This window comes from Athene cunicularia (assembly GCF_003259725.1).
Source record: "Athene cunicularia isolate RWA chromosome 19 unlocalized genomic scaffold, athCun1 chr19_part1, whole genome shotgun sequence".
Classification (NCBI taxonomy): domain Eukaryota; kingdom Metazoa; phylum Chordata; class Aves; order Strigiformes; family Strigidae; genus Athene; species Athene cunicularia.
Window position 1 is genome coordinate 6,501,191 of NW_020799124.1, and position 17,514 is coordinate 6,518,704.

Genomic DNA, 17,514 nt, shown 5'->3' on the forward strand with positions numbered 1-17,514 from the left:
AGCGGGAGCGCGGCCGCCGGGGGGACCCGGCCCGGCGGGGCGGGCGTGAGCGGGGCCGCTCGGTCGTTAATCCCAGCTGCTCGTGTGACGGACTCCCCCTCCGGCAGGTTCACAGAACCGTGAGAATAAATAATTAAACCCGGTGATTTAACATTAGATCGATAGAATTAATCGTTAAGTGGACGGGATTAATAATCAAAATGATTCTTGGTAAAAAAATCAGAGTCGAGGTTAATCAAAACTTGTCTTCTCTTAATACAGAAGCTGCCGCGTGGGCTGCTGGGGCCTGCTTATCTGCTGCAGCACAGCCCTGCACACCCAGGCCTTTCCTGGGCCTGAACCCTTCACAAGGCTTTCAAAGCACACAGAATGATTTATCCCAAGGCCACACAGACGTTTCCTGTGAGGCCTGTGGAAGAAAACCAGAAATATTGTTGAAGTCAAGGCAACCTTGATGCGTGCTGGAAGCATTTGGCCTCCATGGTCTGTAAGGCCCCAGTCCCTGAGGCTGTGAAACATTTGCATCTTGCTGGCTTCGGGCTCTGAAATGGAGGACGTGACAGTTTCCCTTGAGAGGAGCTTGAGAAGAGAGCTCCTGCCATGGTTCCTTACACACACCACAGGCACAGATCGCATCAGGTTTGGCTCCCACATTGCCCCATCTGGGCTTGTACCCCCAAACACCCATCTGCTACATCTGAGCAACTGTCAGTATGAGGCGTGACACAACTCTCTTGTTATTTCATGTTATTTCATAAGGATGGTGCCTGCTTTCAGAATAATCATGGCCTGTGGCTGCAGGGGTGTGCCATGGAGATCCAGGACAGTTTTCAGTGTTCCTTCACCTTCCTTTTCTCCGGAGGTGCTAACCCTCAGCAAACAGGGACAACTGGCCCCACGGCCAGGATTTTGTCACTATTTGGTACAGAGAAGAAAGACAGCCTCCCCCAAAGCTCATCCGCCAGGTGTGAGGATGGCACAGGGTATATCTGCCCCATTCCATCCTACTTTTTGCAGCAGGGAGCCCTGCGTGCAGCCCTGGATGATGGGCTTCAGCAACCCGCTGTGGTGGTACTGCAACCCTGCAATGGGCCGTGCGTGGCGTCACTTCGTAAAGTCTAAGCCTGCTGTTGGGTACAATTTTGTTGCACAAGCCTTTTGGGGGAGCTTGACTGAAACAGTGAGTGTCAAGTGTCAGGGCAGACTCACTAGCCTCGCCGGTTTTGGCAGTAGGCTATGGCACCTGCTGGGAATCTGCTCTGCTGCTTTGGGTGAGGATCTCAGGTTTCTGGGCAAAACGCCACACTGTGCAGGAGGACTCCCATGCATGGCCTGTCAGTCTGACTTGGCAGGTCAGGAGGGGACTGCTGTTAATATGCTTGGGTTGCTGTTTTTCTAGATGTTTTAGATGGAGGTGGTGTTTGAACATAATACAACACAAGTTTGGAGCCTCTTTGTTTAGCTGAGCAGTGCATATGTCTTGTGAAATATTTTCATGCTGACTTTTTAGTATAGTGGCTGGGCTTTCTGTTCTGTTACTGTAATCATTAGAAATAAACATTAAACATTGCAAAATGCAGGAAATTACACTTGGCATTTCATAATTGGCTCAGAAACTCTCCTGTTAATGTTTAGTCTTCATTTTTGTTGGGATGCTACTGGCCTGCTGAAACCGTAACAAAACACACCAACCCTGCCCTGAGAGGCTGAGTGCTTCGATGCAGTGCCTGGTTAAAATACCTGACTCCCCAGCTCTGCCCTGGATCCTGCAGCCAACAGGTCACACACAAATATTTTTCTATTCTTGCTTCTCAGGTTTGTAATTTTTTTGCCTCAATCCTCTGTCAGGGCTGTTCTCAGCAGAGGGCGGCCTTGTCAAACCCATACGCATACCAGCGGGCACATTGTATTTTATGTTTTCCTTGCTGCTGTTCTGTGATCTGTGTGGGTGATGTCCCATGGAAATGCAGGAATTACCTCTCCTAAACACCTGCGATGTGTGGGGCTGGCTGCTGACAGTGATATGGCCATTCCCCAAGCAGGTTCAGGTTTGTGAGGGGAATTATTACTGTGGGAAAACAAAGCAGTCATTCTGGGAAAATGTAGTTCGAAAAAAAAAAAAAGAGAAAACCATTTTCAAAGATATTCTAGTCCTTCATGTAGGTGGTCTCTGCTTTTTGTACAAATGAAGGGGGTTTGTAGTCACATACAAGAGTTTGGTGCTGTGCTTGTATCGATAGTTACACATGAGCCGTGCTTTCCACTCCTGAACATCCTCTTAAAGCTTCCAGACAGACCTCCCTGTGTTTCTTTGCTGGATCACATGTCTGAGGATAGTTATTTTATAGTATAGTAACATTTCTCATTATCATTTTCACATTAAATCTCTATTTTGCAGCATTTTACAGACATCAGGAAAAGCTTTTCTTCTTTTTTCAGTCTTAGCTGTAGTTGTTGAACTGTTCTGCATATTTGTTTTTAAGGCATTGTAAAAATACAGGGCAGATGCTTATAGGCCTACATTGTCCTTTGAAATCAATGGATTTACAACTTACACTAGATTAGAATCAAAATATTTAACTGAATTAAACTAACATATCTGTTAAACTAAGCCAAATAAATGGACTACCATGAAATATTCAGCAGTAATTCTCTTAGTCAAATCATGCACTGCTTATCTTGGCAAAAACACTTCTGAGATTCCCAGTAAAAGCCCTTTTCCTTTCATCTTTATCAAGATCTGTTTTCTTTTAACCTTATTCACAGAAATGATTTCTAAATCTGTTTTAAAAACATACTGTCCTGCCACGACAAAACTAACAAACAGGATAAGACTGAATGCTGAACCATGTCACCAGTTTTGCAGCAAAGTGGCTCGGTACCAGCTTTCCCTGACACAAGAAGATGCTCACGTTGACAAATGGTCAGGTACTGAGAACTTCTGAAAAAACATAAAGGACGAGATGGGAGAGGCATACAAGGCTACTGATTTTAATTAATGCATGTAATTTTGAGGGGTATTACTGCCAGAATGGCAAAAGAGATCATGCACAGAATGTGACTGGTGCATCCAGTGGTGCAGAACAGTCTTTCAAGCCGGGCAGCAGTCATAAGACTCCAATCACAAGTGAATGAAAGAAGCTAAATCAGCTAAATCAGGTTTTCTAGACCTTGAACCAAGCAACCAGCTTCACAGTTCTGGATTGGCAGTCTCCCGTTTCCTAACCAATGTCCACAGTAATGTCCGAGGGAGCCTCTTCTGTGGGATGCAAAACACAAGTACGGACAGGTTTTGCAATTTTTCTGTTGCTTTTAACAACATTGCATTTGGGGAAACAAAAGAGAGCCTTCTTGTGAGCAGAAGTTTTAATTCTGCCTTCAAAGCTTTTGATGAATTTTGATTTTTTGTGTCTGTAACACTTCACACTCTGATGCACCAAGTAACGGCTTCGACCAAAATGCAATATTGCCATCTTGACTCACAGACCCCTTCATCTCATCCCCAGTGAAAGAAAAGTGTCCCTGCCTCACCTCTGATTTCACGCCAAGAGAAACTCCTGACTGCTGCTTGTCAGAGCCCCTCCTCGGCTCTCCTCCCTCGCCCTCCCACGCTGGCGCTCGGCGTGGAGCGAGGCGAGCTTGCCAAGCCTCGTCTTGTTCTCCACGCCTGTGGCACAGGCTGGCTGACGGGGCAGCGAGCTCCCCATCGTCTTGTGCGGGGTCTGCTCCCTGCCAAGCCGTGCCTACCCAAGCTGGGAGCGCCCCAAACTGGGCCCGAGCGGCTCCTCCCCCGACGTAGGCAAGGTTACACCTCTCCTCCCTACGCCTGTCAGCGAACAGCTGGACTTCTCTGGTTACATGTGTGCAACCATTTAAAAAAAACATCCAGGCTGGCTTACTCAGCAGATTATAAAAGAGTGATTTACAAAATGCGGCTTTCTTCCAGATCAGCCCGTGCCGTTGTATTTATGTGACTGAAGGTCTCAGCTGATCCCTTCTTTTCTTGTGCAGCCAAGAGGTTTGCAGCAGCAGCAACAGCCACGGCCAGTACAATACTGTAAGTCACTGGGAATGTTTTTTTCTCTCAGTTTGGAAGGGGTTGGCGTTTGTTGTATCAGATCCGTTACACTTTTTCTAGCATAGAAAATGAAGAGTATCTTCTGCTGGGGCTATGACTGGGCTGCCCTGTAAGATGCAGCAGCAGTGTGGTGCCTCTTTTTATAAGAGCAGCATGAATGAATGATGCAATCATGCAGGGGGGAAGCATCATCATTTTGTCAGGACAGGCAAGAGGGGATTGGAGAGTTGGGAGGTGTGTATGTCAACATTCATCAGGTTTCTTCTACTCCTATACAACTACTTTTTAAAAGGTGCTTAAATTCACTGTTAGGCACTGCTGTTCATATACTAGTGTATAGCTCCAAACAATCTCTTAATTTGCATACAGGTTTGTATTACTACCTTTAAAAACTGAACAGAAACCCAGGAAGTAAGAAACAAGTTTAGTAAGGTTAAGGACTGAATCTTTCTATTCTCACACTGAAAACTGTAAACTCACAGTTATGTGTGGATGGGTTGAACTTTTCAAGGGTAGTACTTGCACAGATACAAACAACGGCCACAATTTGCTTAAATATAACTAATCTGCCTAAGTGTATCCCCTTTCCTCTAAAGCTTTCAAAACATATTGCCAATACTGAGAATTAAACCTCAGCATAGAAAAATGGTATCACTATTATTCCCATTTTACAGACACAGGACTAGTAACAATGAGGATTAAGTGGTTTGTTTAAACTAATACCCTTGGAAACACTCTTGTGAACATTTTTAGAAGCGGGACCACTCCTGTATAGTGGGAACAGGTCCTGAGAAAAATTTCAAGAACTATTTTCCCCAAATCCCTTAATCTAATCAGCAGCTTCCCTTCAATGCAACAGAAACAGTTTAATGTGGTTGTGTTTCTGCTCATCTCAGTCCAAGTTTAATGCAATGTTATTTTGCTGTCAGGATGTATCTCAGAGTGTGTCTCAGTGAAGTGCTCAGTCTCGCCTTGCTAAATAAGAAACTGAGAGTCAGAAACACCAGAAACTGTTTGCAAGCTAGGAGTGATCCATTTTAAAAGATATTTAAAGTAATATTTCATTAAGGTTCACTTAATCTTCATTTTCTCACAGCAATAAATGTGAACATAATGCAAAATAGCAACATGGCAGCACTTCTGAAAGCTGAACTGAGTCTAGTCACAATGAGGATTTTGACATCACATCAAGATCTCATCAAATTTTACCAGCTCCAGAGCACCTGGAGGTCTGAGTACCATTTACTCGTTCCTTTTGCATTTTATGTAGCAGATACTGCAGATGTTTCAGTTTTTCAGTGTGGCAAGTGCCCTTCTTTGAAGGGTCAGCAAACATAGAAGATTTCAGTTGTTTTCCTTTGACATGTGGTCTTACATAATTCCTGTGCTTGCTTCTGTGACTCCACCCTCTCTGTTACGAAACTATTTCTTGTGGAAATGCCATTTTTTTTCCCAAATTGCCTAATGAAGTCCTTCATAGTCTGGAGGCAAGGACATCTCATGGGAATTCAGTTTTCCCTTGTGATTTCCTTTTTCTCCATCTTTATCTCAAGTTTCACCTTACCTCTCTCCCTCTATCACTCTTACGTCTTCACGAGTCACTTCTTTGCCCATTGTTTCTTCTCTTTCCTGTTTTCTTCTTTTCAGCATTTCCCCACAATTTTTTATTACCATACCTGTTGAAATGTTAGCTGCTTGGATGCTTTTCCAGCATGCAAATAATAGGATAGGAATAGATTACCTATCTGAAATTCAATGGCAGAAAGATCAGAGATTTTCCATCTGTGTTTTTCATATGGAAACAGAACTCATTATCTGTGAGAATTTTTTTTTTTTACCATCTAATTAAAACATTGATGCATTTAAGCAATCAGATGCTCCCTATTTCAGAGTAATTAATCTCTGCCAACTGTAGAGGCCTTTACCACTCTGGAATAAAAACTGGCTGTTCTCTTACTAAAGCTGTTAGAGATTTGCCCCTAGAAAGGTTTTTACACAGCTTCAGTTCTTTGTGTTCATGTTTCCAAGTAACACCTACCTGTGGACAAGCTACGGCATCTGTCCTAATTTCCTACACTACTTACCCAGAGGTGAATTCCAGGCAGCTTCCTGGTGGATGACATACCAGGACAGCCCAGTGAAAATTCTGAAAACAAGGAAAGGAACAGAACCTCACCTGCTTGTATTTTCCCCACTGCTGTTGCCCATTACTCAATCACTAACAGCCTTGCCTCACGCTCTCAGCAACATTTAGTGCTGGGAAAAAAAAAATCACAAGTTACCGAAACCGGCATGTTACCCTTTGGAATGGCATTTGCCAGCCTCTGGAGCTCATGGTGACCCCTGGAGCTCTGCCAACAAGGGCAGAAGAACCTTTTTTTCACTTCGAGTGAACCATATTTAACTCCCAAAATTTGCTTTTCCCACCAGCAAGACTCCCTGCAATAGCTGAAGCTTCCTTCATAGGTTCTCCTCTTTGTTCCTGTATGAGCTTCCCTACCTTACAGTTCATCACAAGTTCTCCAACATGTGTGTTGATGATACATTAGCTAAAACCAGGTCTGTGTTTTCCAGGACTCAGTGCCCAGCTACAGCAGAAAGATTTTAGCAGGTCACAGGCCAGGGGAGATGAGGAACTACTGACGGTTTCTGCATTTCAAACCACAATTTTTCCCTTCCAACTTGTCATTTTTAGGTGCTATAAATCACACCTTGAAACTCTTTTCAGGGTTATTGCATGGAACAAAGGGAGGACAGGGTTAATTCCAACCATGGCTCCAAAACTGGTATCTGTAATTCTTCCCTAACTTGTCTATTTGTCCATCAAAGTGCAAAGTTCACCACAGTGGTGGCCTCACCTTTGTAAGGAGCATCCAGAAGGGAAAGGAGTATGGGAACTGTGGATACCAGAGAGAAGGAAAAGTTAGTATCTCTTCCTTCCTGCTCCCAATGTGTGTTTCTAGCGATTACATTTTTCTCAGAGAGACTGAAACTTTGAAGACAGGTATCCAGAAACATATTTCAGGTTCTCACCAAGAAATCACATCATGGTATGGTGTCCCCACACAGTGACATTGCATCACAATGTGGTAATGTTGCAGCCTCAGGTTAGCACGAGGCAATGGGATGGCTTTGCATAATGAGTCCGTGCTGGAACACCGTGACGCAAATGTAACGCCACAGTGATGCAACAAGTTTGTCCAGTAGAGCAAATCTTCAAAATTGGCACCAAATCCACATCTGAATTTTTGGTGGACTTTATAGTAGGCTGGAAAAAATTAACACCCTGTAATTTAAAAAATGTTAGTGCATGTTGTGGTTTGTTTTTTTTTTTTTTTTAATTCCACTGCACAAATATATCTAGCCAATGGCTGTCAAGGCCTGCCCTAAAGTCAAAGCCCTCCTGCTCAGAAAATCAAAATCTTCCACTGAAAATACAAACACAGTGCTGTGGAGCCAATGTCAAGTCAAGGCTAACGCAAAGTAAAGTTGGAATTCACATGTCACCTGTCCACTCACTGCTGAGTCTTAGCTCAGAAGCAGTCTCTGTCAGAGGGAAGTTTTTATGTCTGTGGCCTCTTAAGAGAGGTTTCTCTCTCAGCTGTGGTGATGGCATCTATTTTTTACATGTACCGTGCAGTCTTTATAGAAAAATACTAAAAAAACGTGCTGTCTGTAGCCAATAATTTTTCAGTTAATCTTTTAAGGCTGGTGCAGAGTTTTACAACATGTCCATGCCAGGACAGCTCTGATGCCCCAAGAGCAGAGACCTGCCCAAGTATGGTTTAGTCCTTGTTTCTGCCTTTCCCAGTAGTGGAGTTTGTAAAAGCCCTGTTCTGGAATATCTTCATTTTACTGCGTACCCACTCACCTTTGCTTTCAGGCACGCTGGGGAGGTTGAGCCCAAGCTCTGTCCTACTTTCCCACACCTAAACTGAATACGTAGGGGGGACATATGGGCTGGGTGATACCTGCTCTGCAATTCTCAAACACCTGCAAGGCAGAAGAGCCCTGAGGAAGCTACTGTGTCACCTTCCTGGCCTGGTATAAAAGCCATGAACCCACTTCGATTACCTGTAGTAGTGCGTTCACACCAAAAAAATGAAGAATAGCTCTAAAGACCCTCTCAAACAGTACTGTTTCATGGCTGCCTTTGGATAGCTTTGCCTTTAATGTGACTTGCTCTGTTTCTTGGTATTTCATAGCTACCTATTTGTTAAACCGAGATTATCTCTTACAAATACAGCTCTTAGCTGTTCACAACAGGTTTCACCACTTAGGTTTGGTGGTTTCATTCATTACAGACTTTTACCTTTCAGTGAAGGACTGGAGTATTCTCTTTTATTCTACATACATGAACAGATAAAAGATGAGTCTGTGTTCTATACATTTTTTTAGTGATTATGGTAATTTTTCATAAAGCCTTTTCTATCCCAATATACACCATATGGTTACCAGTCATGGGAATAAAACCAAAAGTTCCCTTTTCTGCTTTGACTATTAACTGTTTATCTGGGATCTCTCGGTGAGCACACAGAAGTCACCTCAGGAGACAGCACTGGCACTTACCATGTGAGATCCCTGGATCACTCCTGTCTGGCAGTGAGCTACAGCAGTACTGATCAGCTCCTGTAGTTTTCCACAGCAAGGTACATAGTAATCATCTTTTCCATCTTCACTGGATGCCTTTTGAATCTGGGGGTGCAAAGTTTATCCAAAAAGGGTGAAAAATAAATGTTTTGTGGGCACCTGTGTATCTAAGACCTCTTGCCATCAAAATACACATGATATATAGGAGAAAAATAAATTAGCTTAGTGAGAGGAAAACAAAAGATGAAGGTATATAACACAATTAATTATATAACATTCTGTTTGACAGTATTTTTTCCTCTATCCCAGAAAAAGAGAGCACCTGCTACCCAGATCAATTACACAAGACATGTTCTGAGGGACATCTAAGAGATTAGAAGAGACAACCAAACACCTTTCAAAAAATCTGGGAAGTGAGATAGATAGAAAGCTGTTATTTCTGTCTAAATGTACAGATTGGTAAATAATAAATTCCATTATGAAAGGGTGAAGCACAAGATGAGTAAGGTAGAGTAAGAAAACACTTGATTGACACCTCGTGCTTCTGATCTGCAGAAGTGCTCAACATATTTAGGTGGACAGATATAAAAGGGAAGAAAATAAACATTCGTCAGGCATTGTTACAGAAAAAGTTGTGTCATGATGTGATATCTTAATGCGTTGAGTGAAGTTCTCAAAGCCCAAGACTTCAATGAATTTTATAAAAGAATAATTCCCAATGCTAACAGCCAAATCTTCTATGCATTATGAGAATATTTAGTTTATACTAATCAGGACACAGAAAAGGATTTAAACCATCATGATTTAGTAACCACCCACTGATAGGTTTAAGATAGTTATGTCTACTGCAATCAAGCAAATCCTTAAGGGCTGGGTGTCTTTTACCATCTCCTGGAGCAACTTAATTTGACATACTAGACTGGGTCTGATGCAAAATCGAGATCCTTCTGAGCAGTGAGGGCAAGACGAGACAGAGAACTGCAAGTCCCACACAGCAGTTGGCAGTCTGATGGTTCAGCAAATGCCAAGTATTACAACCTTGAACCCCATGTGAACATCAATGGGCCGAGCCTGGAGAGAGCAAATCAGCAACTAACCAAAGCTCCACGGCCCACCTGTAACGTAAATTGGACATCAGTAGGCAGCAACAGCAGAGAGCAAATCAGCAACCGAGCCAGGCCTCCACCACTACTCACACTCTTTGATAAAAGCTGGCTACCAGGCTGTGCTCGTCCCTACTTGCAAGAACCAGATCAGCTGTGCCAATGGCTCAAGACGGAGTGCAGTACTGTCATTCAGACAAAGACTTTATCTTGTCTCCTCACAGTAAGAAGGTTCCTAAAAGGATGGCGTCCCTCTTGGAGATGAAAGAAATCTTCCGCACTGCTGATGCAGTATGCTTTGATGTGGACAGTACAGTCATCAGGGAAGAAGGCATCGATGAACTTGCGAAGTTTTGTGGAGTAGGAGATGCCGTTGCAGAGATGTATGTATATTTGCTGTATGCTTCATAGGAACAGTAGTAAAATATAAGCATGGATAAGGTTAATCTGTGACAATGAATTTACAATAAGGATTGATTCAACTCCGTCCTAGATTATTACAGTTTAAAAAGGATTTCAGGAATAGTCAGTGGAATTAATGCATAACGAAGTAACTTCTTTTGGAATTGTGAAGCCACTCAGCAAAACTATACTGACATAAATTCTCTAATGTTAAGTTTCTTCAATAGACTAAGATCAGACCTCATCATTAAACTTGGCTAAGCACTAGCAAACCTTATTGAGATGGAGGTGTCAACTCTCTAACACTTCTCTGAGGCTGATGTTTCCATTGGAGCTTGTAGCAAAAGTTCTGTTGATTGCAGAGAACAGCACCTGAGCTGCCCCTTAGGAGTACTGGTCACAGTGGCTCAGATGCACTCACAGAGGGAATGAAGCCATTTTCCTTTGCCTCACTGGTTCTCACAAGAGCTCTGATCTGTGGAGATCTACCAGTGGTTGCTACTAATCTTTTCAGTGTACCATTCTTTGCCTTTACCATGTAGATATGGTGTAACCCACAATCTATGGTCTTTTACCTTAGTCCTTGTCATTCTTCTTTAACTGTTTTTGGGAGAAGCCTCAACTTGCTAAGTGTCACTGATTTGCTTTCTTTGGATCACCGTCTAGGACGCGCAGAGCTATGGGTGGCACTGTGACATTCAAAGCAGCTTTAACGGCACGACTAGGACTCATACGTCCATCCTATGAGCAAGTGCAGAAATTAATATCTGACAACCCACCTCAGCTAACACCAGGAATACGGTAAGAATTTCAAATGATCTAACAAAAAAAGTTGTCCAAAAGCACATAGCATAAATCAAAATTCTATTACATCAGTGAAACTGTAAGACCATAGAGCTGGTTTTGATTGCCATCCTACTCCATTTCCATTTATTTGTGTGCAAAGCTTGTATGAGGATCTTATAATGGCTTGAGTCCATGTCAAGGGGCTAAGCATCCAGATAAAAAGAAAACATTCTTAGGTATTAACTGGTGTTTTGGCTGGCAAGCTCAAACTCTGGCTCAAGGATTAAATGGGCATGGACAAATCACATGTGGTTTTTGATGGGTGTTGGAACTGAGAGATTTAATACCCAGTATAAGCCACTGGCTTGATCTGTACTGCAATTATATCACCTCTCTCTTACACTTCTGTGTGCAGTCACACCCCTGGACACACATATCTGTGCATTCATTTATCTTTGGGTTTGGAATAAACTTTAACTATTTAAACTGAAAAGGTGGGTTTTTTTCCTATTCAAATTGTTTCAAACAATTGAAAATTTTCTACTAAAAACTTTCTACTACAAAATCTGGCCACAGTTCCAAGCCTAAAATATTTTTAGCACACGCAGTAGTTTAAGATGATACTGTGCTTGTATTTTCTTCTTGAAATGAAGCACATGCTCAGCTTTTGCAGTAGAAGGCAAAGCTAGACGTAACTACAAAGAGAACATTGTTTCCTTGTTAGAATCACATGATTTTCCTTTTCATTCCTTCCCTTTCTTCTTCCTTTTCTGTGTAGCCTGCTTTAAGCCTTCACTTTGCTCTTTAGTATTTAGCATTTCTGCTGTTACTGCTACCACTTCTACTGCTCAGCACTGCTGCATGCTGATCTTTCTGCTTCTAAAGCCAAATCCCATAAAACTTTTAGCTGCCTTCAAGCCCCATTGACAATAACTGGGTCCAAAAACTTCTACTCTTTTTGAATCTCTTTCTGTAGCTAGTCCCCTCTTCTAGAGATGGCAGTGCCTGGGGAACCAACTCCAAGTTAGAAAATGTTTGCACTTTGTATACTTTTCAGCCCACTTTCACAGTCTGGTGCAGTGGCTTTATCTCTCCCACATTCCCTACCTTTTTTCTGTATTATAGATTAATTTTCTTGCTTCATAACAGAAAAAAATCTGAACTGGATCTGCTCTCATTTCTTCAAGGAACTAATGTGAACAGTATGGAGTGTAAAGAAAACATTTCTGGGGAGTGCTTATTTTTGAACAACACCTGTTTGTCTCTAGACGTGATGGTTTTGTTCAGCTCTCTTCAAGCAAGGTGTACACACAAACTTGCACGGGAAAGAAGGCAAAGCTTTGGGCAGCAGAGGTGTATGGAGCTGGAAAGCAGCACACATCCTAACCAAGCTAGAGTAGCACAAAGTGTGGGCAACCTCATTTAGGAAAGATGTATTTTAACTTGTTATCCTTAGATGCTGCCAGGCACTCACACTTGGTGACTGCTCTTTCTTCTCAGGGAGCTGGTGAGCAGGCTTCATCAGCGAGGGGTCCAGGTCTTTTTGGTCTCTGGAGGGTTTCAGAGCATCGTGGAGCACGTGGCCTCACAGCTGAACATTCCAACAGCAAATGTCTTTGCCAACAGGCTGAAGTTTTACTTTAATGGTGAGATTCCCTTAAAGTCTCTTTCATAATTTTTGGTTCAAACTGTCAAATTTATTGGGCTACTGATACTGTCCAGCCTACAAGCCCTCATTACCAATCCAGCTAGCTCCAAGCAGCCAAAAACATGACTTCAGGTCATTTTCCAGGCATGAGAAACAGAGCTGTAGCTACTTTTTAATTGCAAGTTGTGGCAAAGGTAAAACATGTTACAGTTGCTGACAGCAGAGTTTCATTTTCTCTTGCTTTTTTAAGTTAAAAGAGTTTATTACACTTGCTTTCAGAGGCAAACTTCACTTTCAGTGACTCTGAGGTATGTATGGAGACCGATGTACTTTAGTAGAGCTGCTCTGGACTTTAAGCTAGTGTAATCAAGCAGAACTGTAGTTAGTGAGGTTGTTTCTTACTCAGTGCTTCATACACTGTCTATACATCATACTGGATGCTGTTTTTGAAATGTTTACACCAGAATGACTGGCCCAGAGTGACTGGGAATGGATTTATAACACTACCCATACAGGGTTTCTACTTTTGTCAGCATTTCAGCTCTTTGCAAATATTCCCCACTGAAGACTGGGATAAAATGCTAGTTTTTATGCTTGCCTTCTAATTACTTTTTTTGGGATGCTGATACTGTGAGGCTTACAGGACTGCATGTAATCAGCTGTTTTATGAAGTAAAGATCATAGACATATATCTCTCTTCATTTACAAGAAAATATGTTGTGTGTCTAACTTGTCCTTCCATGGTGCTCTAGGAGAATATGCAGGATTTGATGAAACACAACCAACAGCTGAATCAGGGGGGAAAGGAAAGGTTATTACTCATCTGAAGGAACAGTTCCACTTTAAGAAAGTAGTTATGATTGGAGATGGAGCTACAGACATGGAAGCCTGTCCCCCTGCCGTAAGTATTAAAGAACTGGAATTCTAAATTCCTTTTGAGCAAATGCTTTGGGGGGAAAAGAAAAAAAGAAAAGGTGTGATTTGAAATCTTTATAGGACTTCAGGGAAGATCCGTAGCGCTTCCCAGAGCCTGAAAGAGATCGGTGTATGTGTGTAGGCAGTTTTCCTCTAGAAAGCCTGCACCATGCAATGGTTGATATCCCTCAGTTCAGACATGTCCGTAAGGGTGTCACCTCTAAGCCAGTATGCTGGCTGAGTCTAGCAGGACTGTGTAACAGTTTAGAAGTCTGCCTCAAATCAAGCTGTTATTATCACCCCTGCTTTTCCCCTCTATGTCTCCACAGTAAGTGCTTGCTTCTGTGCAGAGGTCTTACCCTGCCAAGATCCTGGTTCTGAACACTGATTAATGGTGCTCAGCATGAAGGTCTGGCACAGATCTGGTGCACATTTACAGGACACTGGCCTAGCAAGAGGGTTCATCTCACTGTACAGTGGTAACACCTTTGAAGAGTCAGCCTTGACAGAGTGAAGTAATAAAAATGAATAGAGAGACAATTTTTATAAATTTCACAGAGGAGAGATCTTAATTCCGTGTCCCCTTTAGCGCTTTTCTCTATATAAAAGTACCCCAATACCCCTTCTTTGCCAATGCAGAGAGACAGATATCCTGGTGGGTGGAAATGCACAGGAACAAATGCTGAGAGCTACTACTGATGCGAGTTATGACAGCTGCCCCCTTACTGTTAAATATGTGCATGACCAAAGCTGCTTAGTATCTGCTTAATGCTTTCTACCTAAAGGCAAAAAAGCAGCAGTGGAAATTTTATACACTGCACTTTCACTGCAGATGGTCTTCTAAGATGTAGAAATGGTGATTGTTCCTGGTTAATGATTGAGGAGATGGTTAATGTTTACTTTTGGTATCTATCAAATGAGGTAAACAGAGTTAAGATAAACAGTATAGGGATAATTGTGAGATGCTGCATGTATGTTTGAACATTAACTCATTCTTGAATAGGAAGGCCTTATGTTACCTCACATTTACATCAGATTTTCAGTAAAATCTCAGATCTGAACAATCTTGAAGTTATGAGACACTGAGACACAACTGTCCCAGTGGGAACAAAACTCTGATAACCAAAGTGGTGCAGAATTAAATTAGTGAAGTTCCTGTTAATAAATATGAAAAATGAACATGCAAAGTAAATTAGGGGAAGAGCCACAGAGGAATACCATAATTTTAAAATGCAATCTTAAAAAAAACCCCTTAATTGCTGAGAAGCTCCATTCCTTACATGGGCCTGCAAGATTACATGTGCCCATTCTTTCTGTTTTGCCAGGACTGCTTCATTGGATTTGGAGGAAATGTTATCAGAAAGCAAGTGAAGGAGAAAGCTAAATGGTACATTACTCACTTTGACGAACTGCTAAAGGAACTGGAAGAACGATAAATTATACAGTAAAATAATATATTTAACAACTATAAGTCCATTATACAATGCAATTAAACATATATTTGTTTGCAAAGTCGTGTTCTGGATTTCTTAATGATTCTGGGTGTTGGGTGCCCTCATCTCTGGTCTGAAACTTGTCTTGCAAATAGCACTATTCCACTCAAATATTTTTTTAATGAATCGTAAGATTTTTTTAAACATCTTTTCCACAGTGGAAGAAGTCAGTTGATTATTCACTCACAAGTGAAGACCAAAGGTAGAAAATTATTAATAAAGTTAAAAACACCTTAAAGGATTGGTCCCTGGTCAATATTGCATATCTATTGTTTCAGAATCATTAAAGTTAATACCTCTACTTATTTTGGGTGGCAAAAGAAGAAGGGGGCCACAAATGAGTCGTCTGTCTAAATAATAATAATATAGTCTAAAAGGTAAACAGCATGGGAAGTACTCTCCATCCCAAAGAATCTCAGAACTAGTTTAAACACTGAATAGATAGATTGAAATCAGAGATACTTAGTAATGTTTTCTATAAAATATGGTTACAGGAGAACCTAACCTAGCACGTCATCTTGTTACTCAACATCACTGTTACTCAACCTGTAGTCTGAAAGACATGAGATACATGCAAATCTGAGATATATGCAATATTCATCAGTGTCCACCCAAGCAGCAGATTTTTAAGGCGAGCCATATAGTGGTTCCCATACTTTATTAAAATAAACTCCAAAATGGCAATTTTGTAAAATGGTCACACTGTTTACTTAACTGTTTTATTTATTTAACAATCCACCCCCGTCAACCTATAACTAGATGGAAGCTAATTCATCAACCTTTAAAAAAAATAGTCTACTTATTAAGAAAATACTAAGAAACTTATCTAGCCGCCTCCTCTGCCTCAAGGGTTGATCAACCACCCTTAAACTGTTTGTACCAGAAATAAGTCTAACCTGTTCTAAGTAAGTACTTCTCTGAGCTTCAGCTAATGAATCCTAGTTTCTTAAGGACTCGTCTTTTGCGGCTCCAGCATCTGATCCAAGAGGGTCCTTATACACAACACACTTGATAAATGCTGCCTTTTTGTCAGCAAGTCTTGGCAGCTCTTCTGTCTTTTTAACCAGCTTTGCTGACACATCATGGTATTTTTGTTTCCCTGACTTATAAAGAATCTCACATCTGATAATGTGAAAAGCTTTGCTGATGTTAAAATATATGTGACATCTTCCACTTCCTTCCATCCACATAAGACCATCACAAGAGAAAGGTGGGTAGATATGACATTTGTCCTGGAAAAAAAATCTCTGCAGGCTTTCATCTTCTGGGTGCTTACAAACAGTCTGAGTACTTTTCTGGAAACTGAAGATTAGGCTGAGTGCACTAATTCTCTTTCATCTCACCACATATTTCCTAGATGGGAAGAGAAACAAGTGATGCGACTACCTTCCAAAATGTCCGCAAGATAATCACCGCTTCTCACAACTTGCACTAGATTTCCTTAATTTAATAAGATTAAATCAAGGTGCAGTGAAAGAGCTCCTGTCCAACTGTTTAAGCATCACCAACAATTAAAAAACCCCACCAGTTCTGTCCATTCTGCAACATCATCAGAGAGGATACATGGGAAAGAGGCGTTAACAAAGCCCCAGAGCGATGAACGGCAGCTCTAAGAGATGCCATCTAATGTTTTTGGCAAAAAACCTGAGGCAACAATTGCCTGAAGTTACAACAGAACTTACAAACTAGAGATGTAGAAGGGTTAAAAGAAAATAAATCCAGAAACAAACTTCTGATGGCCTTTTAGAGAAAGGCAGACATATAAAACAGCTATACTGAATACCTGTATACAGAGTTTAAAAAATTTCACAAAAGCCAAGACAGACAATAGTTGGCAGGCTGCTCAACAGAAATCTTCTGGGAGCATTAAAGATGATCTCTTTCAAATTCTTCCTGAGAAAAATCTCAGCCAGCTCCAAGGCCAGCTCATGTACAATCATGCTTTTGTTCAGTCAAGACTGCATGAGTAGAACAAGTATAAACTCCTGCTCTCATTCAGTGTGTTCCCCTGCAATTCTACAGTTATGAAGCAGAAGTGTTTCTGTTTGCTGGTTTTCTATTAATTAAAAGGCCACTAAAAAAAAATTAAAATAACCTAACATCCATCTAATCAGCTATAGCTACAGGCCTGGATCCTACAAACACTGTGACATGTGTCACTTCAAGTATATGTAATTTCACTAATGCCACAGTCAGAAGACAGTGGAGGAGGCTCTGTGCCACAGAGATGTTAACATTCACAGCAGTATCTTCTGTCAGTCTGTGTGCTATGGAAACAAGGCGTCGTGCCAATGATTTCACAACAGCTCTTTAGGTCTGACTGGTTTGAAAAAAAATACCACCCCCCTTCCCCTGCGCAAATATCAAGCCTGACCTCTAGTCCAGAAGGTACCAAAAGGGTTATTTAGCTCAGCGAGTGGCTAAGCTCTTCTGTCTGTAAAATACTGTGAAAAAATATGAGAGAAATAACACAGTGTGAGGGAAGTTTCAATGTTACCA

The 17,514-nt window shown here is 41.6% G+C and overlaps 1 protein-coding gene across 2 annotated transcripts; it reads left to right on the plus strand.

The window, feature by feature from the left end:
• The first annotated feature begins 41 nt into the window (after nt 1-41).
• PSPH (phosphoserine phosphatase) lies at nt 42-17,100 on the plus strand. 2 transcript variants are annotated; one of them, XM_026861678.1, is made up of 7 exons: nt 42-107; nt 3,947-4,057; nt 9,996-10,154; nt 10,840-10,974; nt 12,460-12,605; nt 13,360-13,508; nt 14,848-17,100. In XM_026861678.1, the coding sequence occupies exons 3-7, from the start codon at nt 10,015-10,017 to the stop codon at nt 14,956-14,958; spliced, it is 681 nt and encodes a 226-aa protein (XP_026717479.1). In that variant the 5' UTR covers nt 42-107; nt 3,947-4,057; nt 9,996-10,014; the 3' UTR covers nt 14,959-17,100. The 2 variants fall into 2 exon arrangements, with proteins under 2 accessions (XP_026717479.1, XP_026717478.1); XM_026861677.1 differs by lacking the exons at nt 42-107; nt 3,947-4,057 and having other exon boundaries at nt 8,454-10,154.
• Nucleotides 17,101-17,514: the final 414 nt, after the last annotated feature.

What these genes read in the sequence shown, in the direction of transcription:
- PSPH (XM_026861677.1), top strand. Translation starts at nt 9,934, where the DNA reads ATGGCTCAAGACGGAGTGCAGTACTGTCATTCAGACAAAGACTTTATC. An exon ending in GGAGATGCCGTTGCAGAGAT is followed by an intron (nt 10,155 to 10,839) that starts GTATGTATATTT and finishes ATCACCGTCTAG; the next exon opens with GACGCGCAGAGCTATGGGTG. An exon ending in GCTGAAGTTTTACTTTAATG is followed by an intron (nt 12,606 to 13,359) that starts GTGAGATTCCCT and finishes ATGGTGCTCTAG; the next exon opens with GAGAATATGCAGGATTTGAT.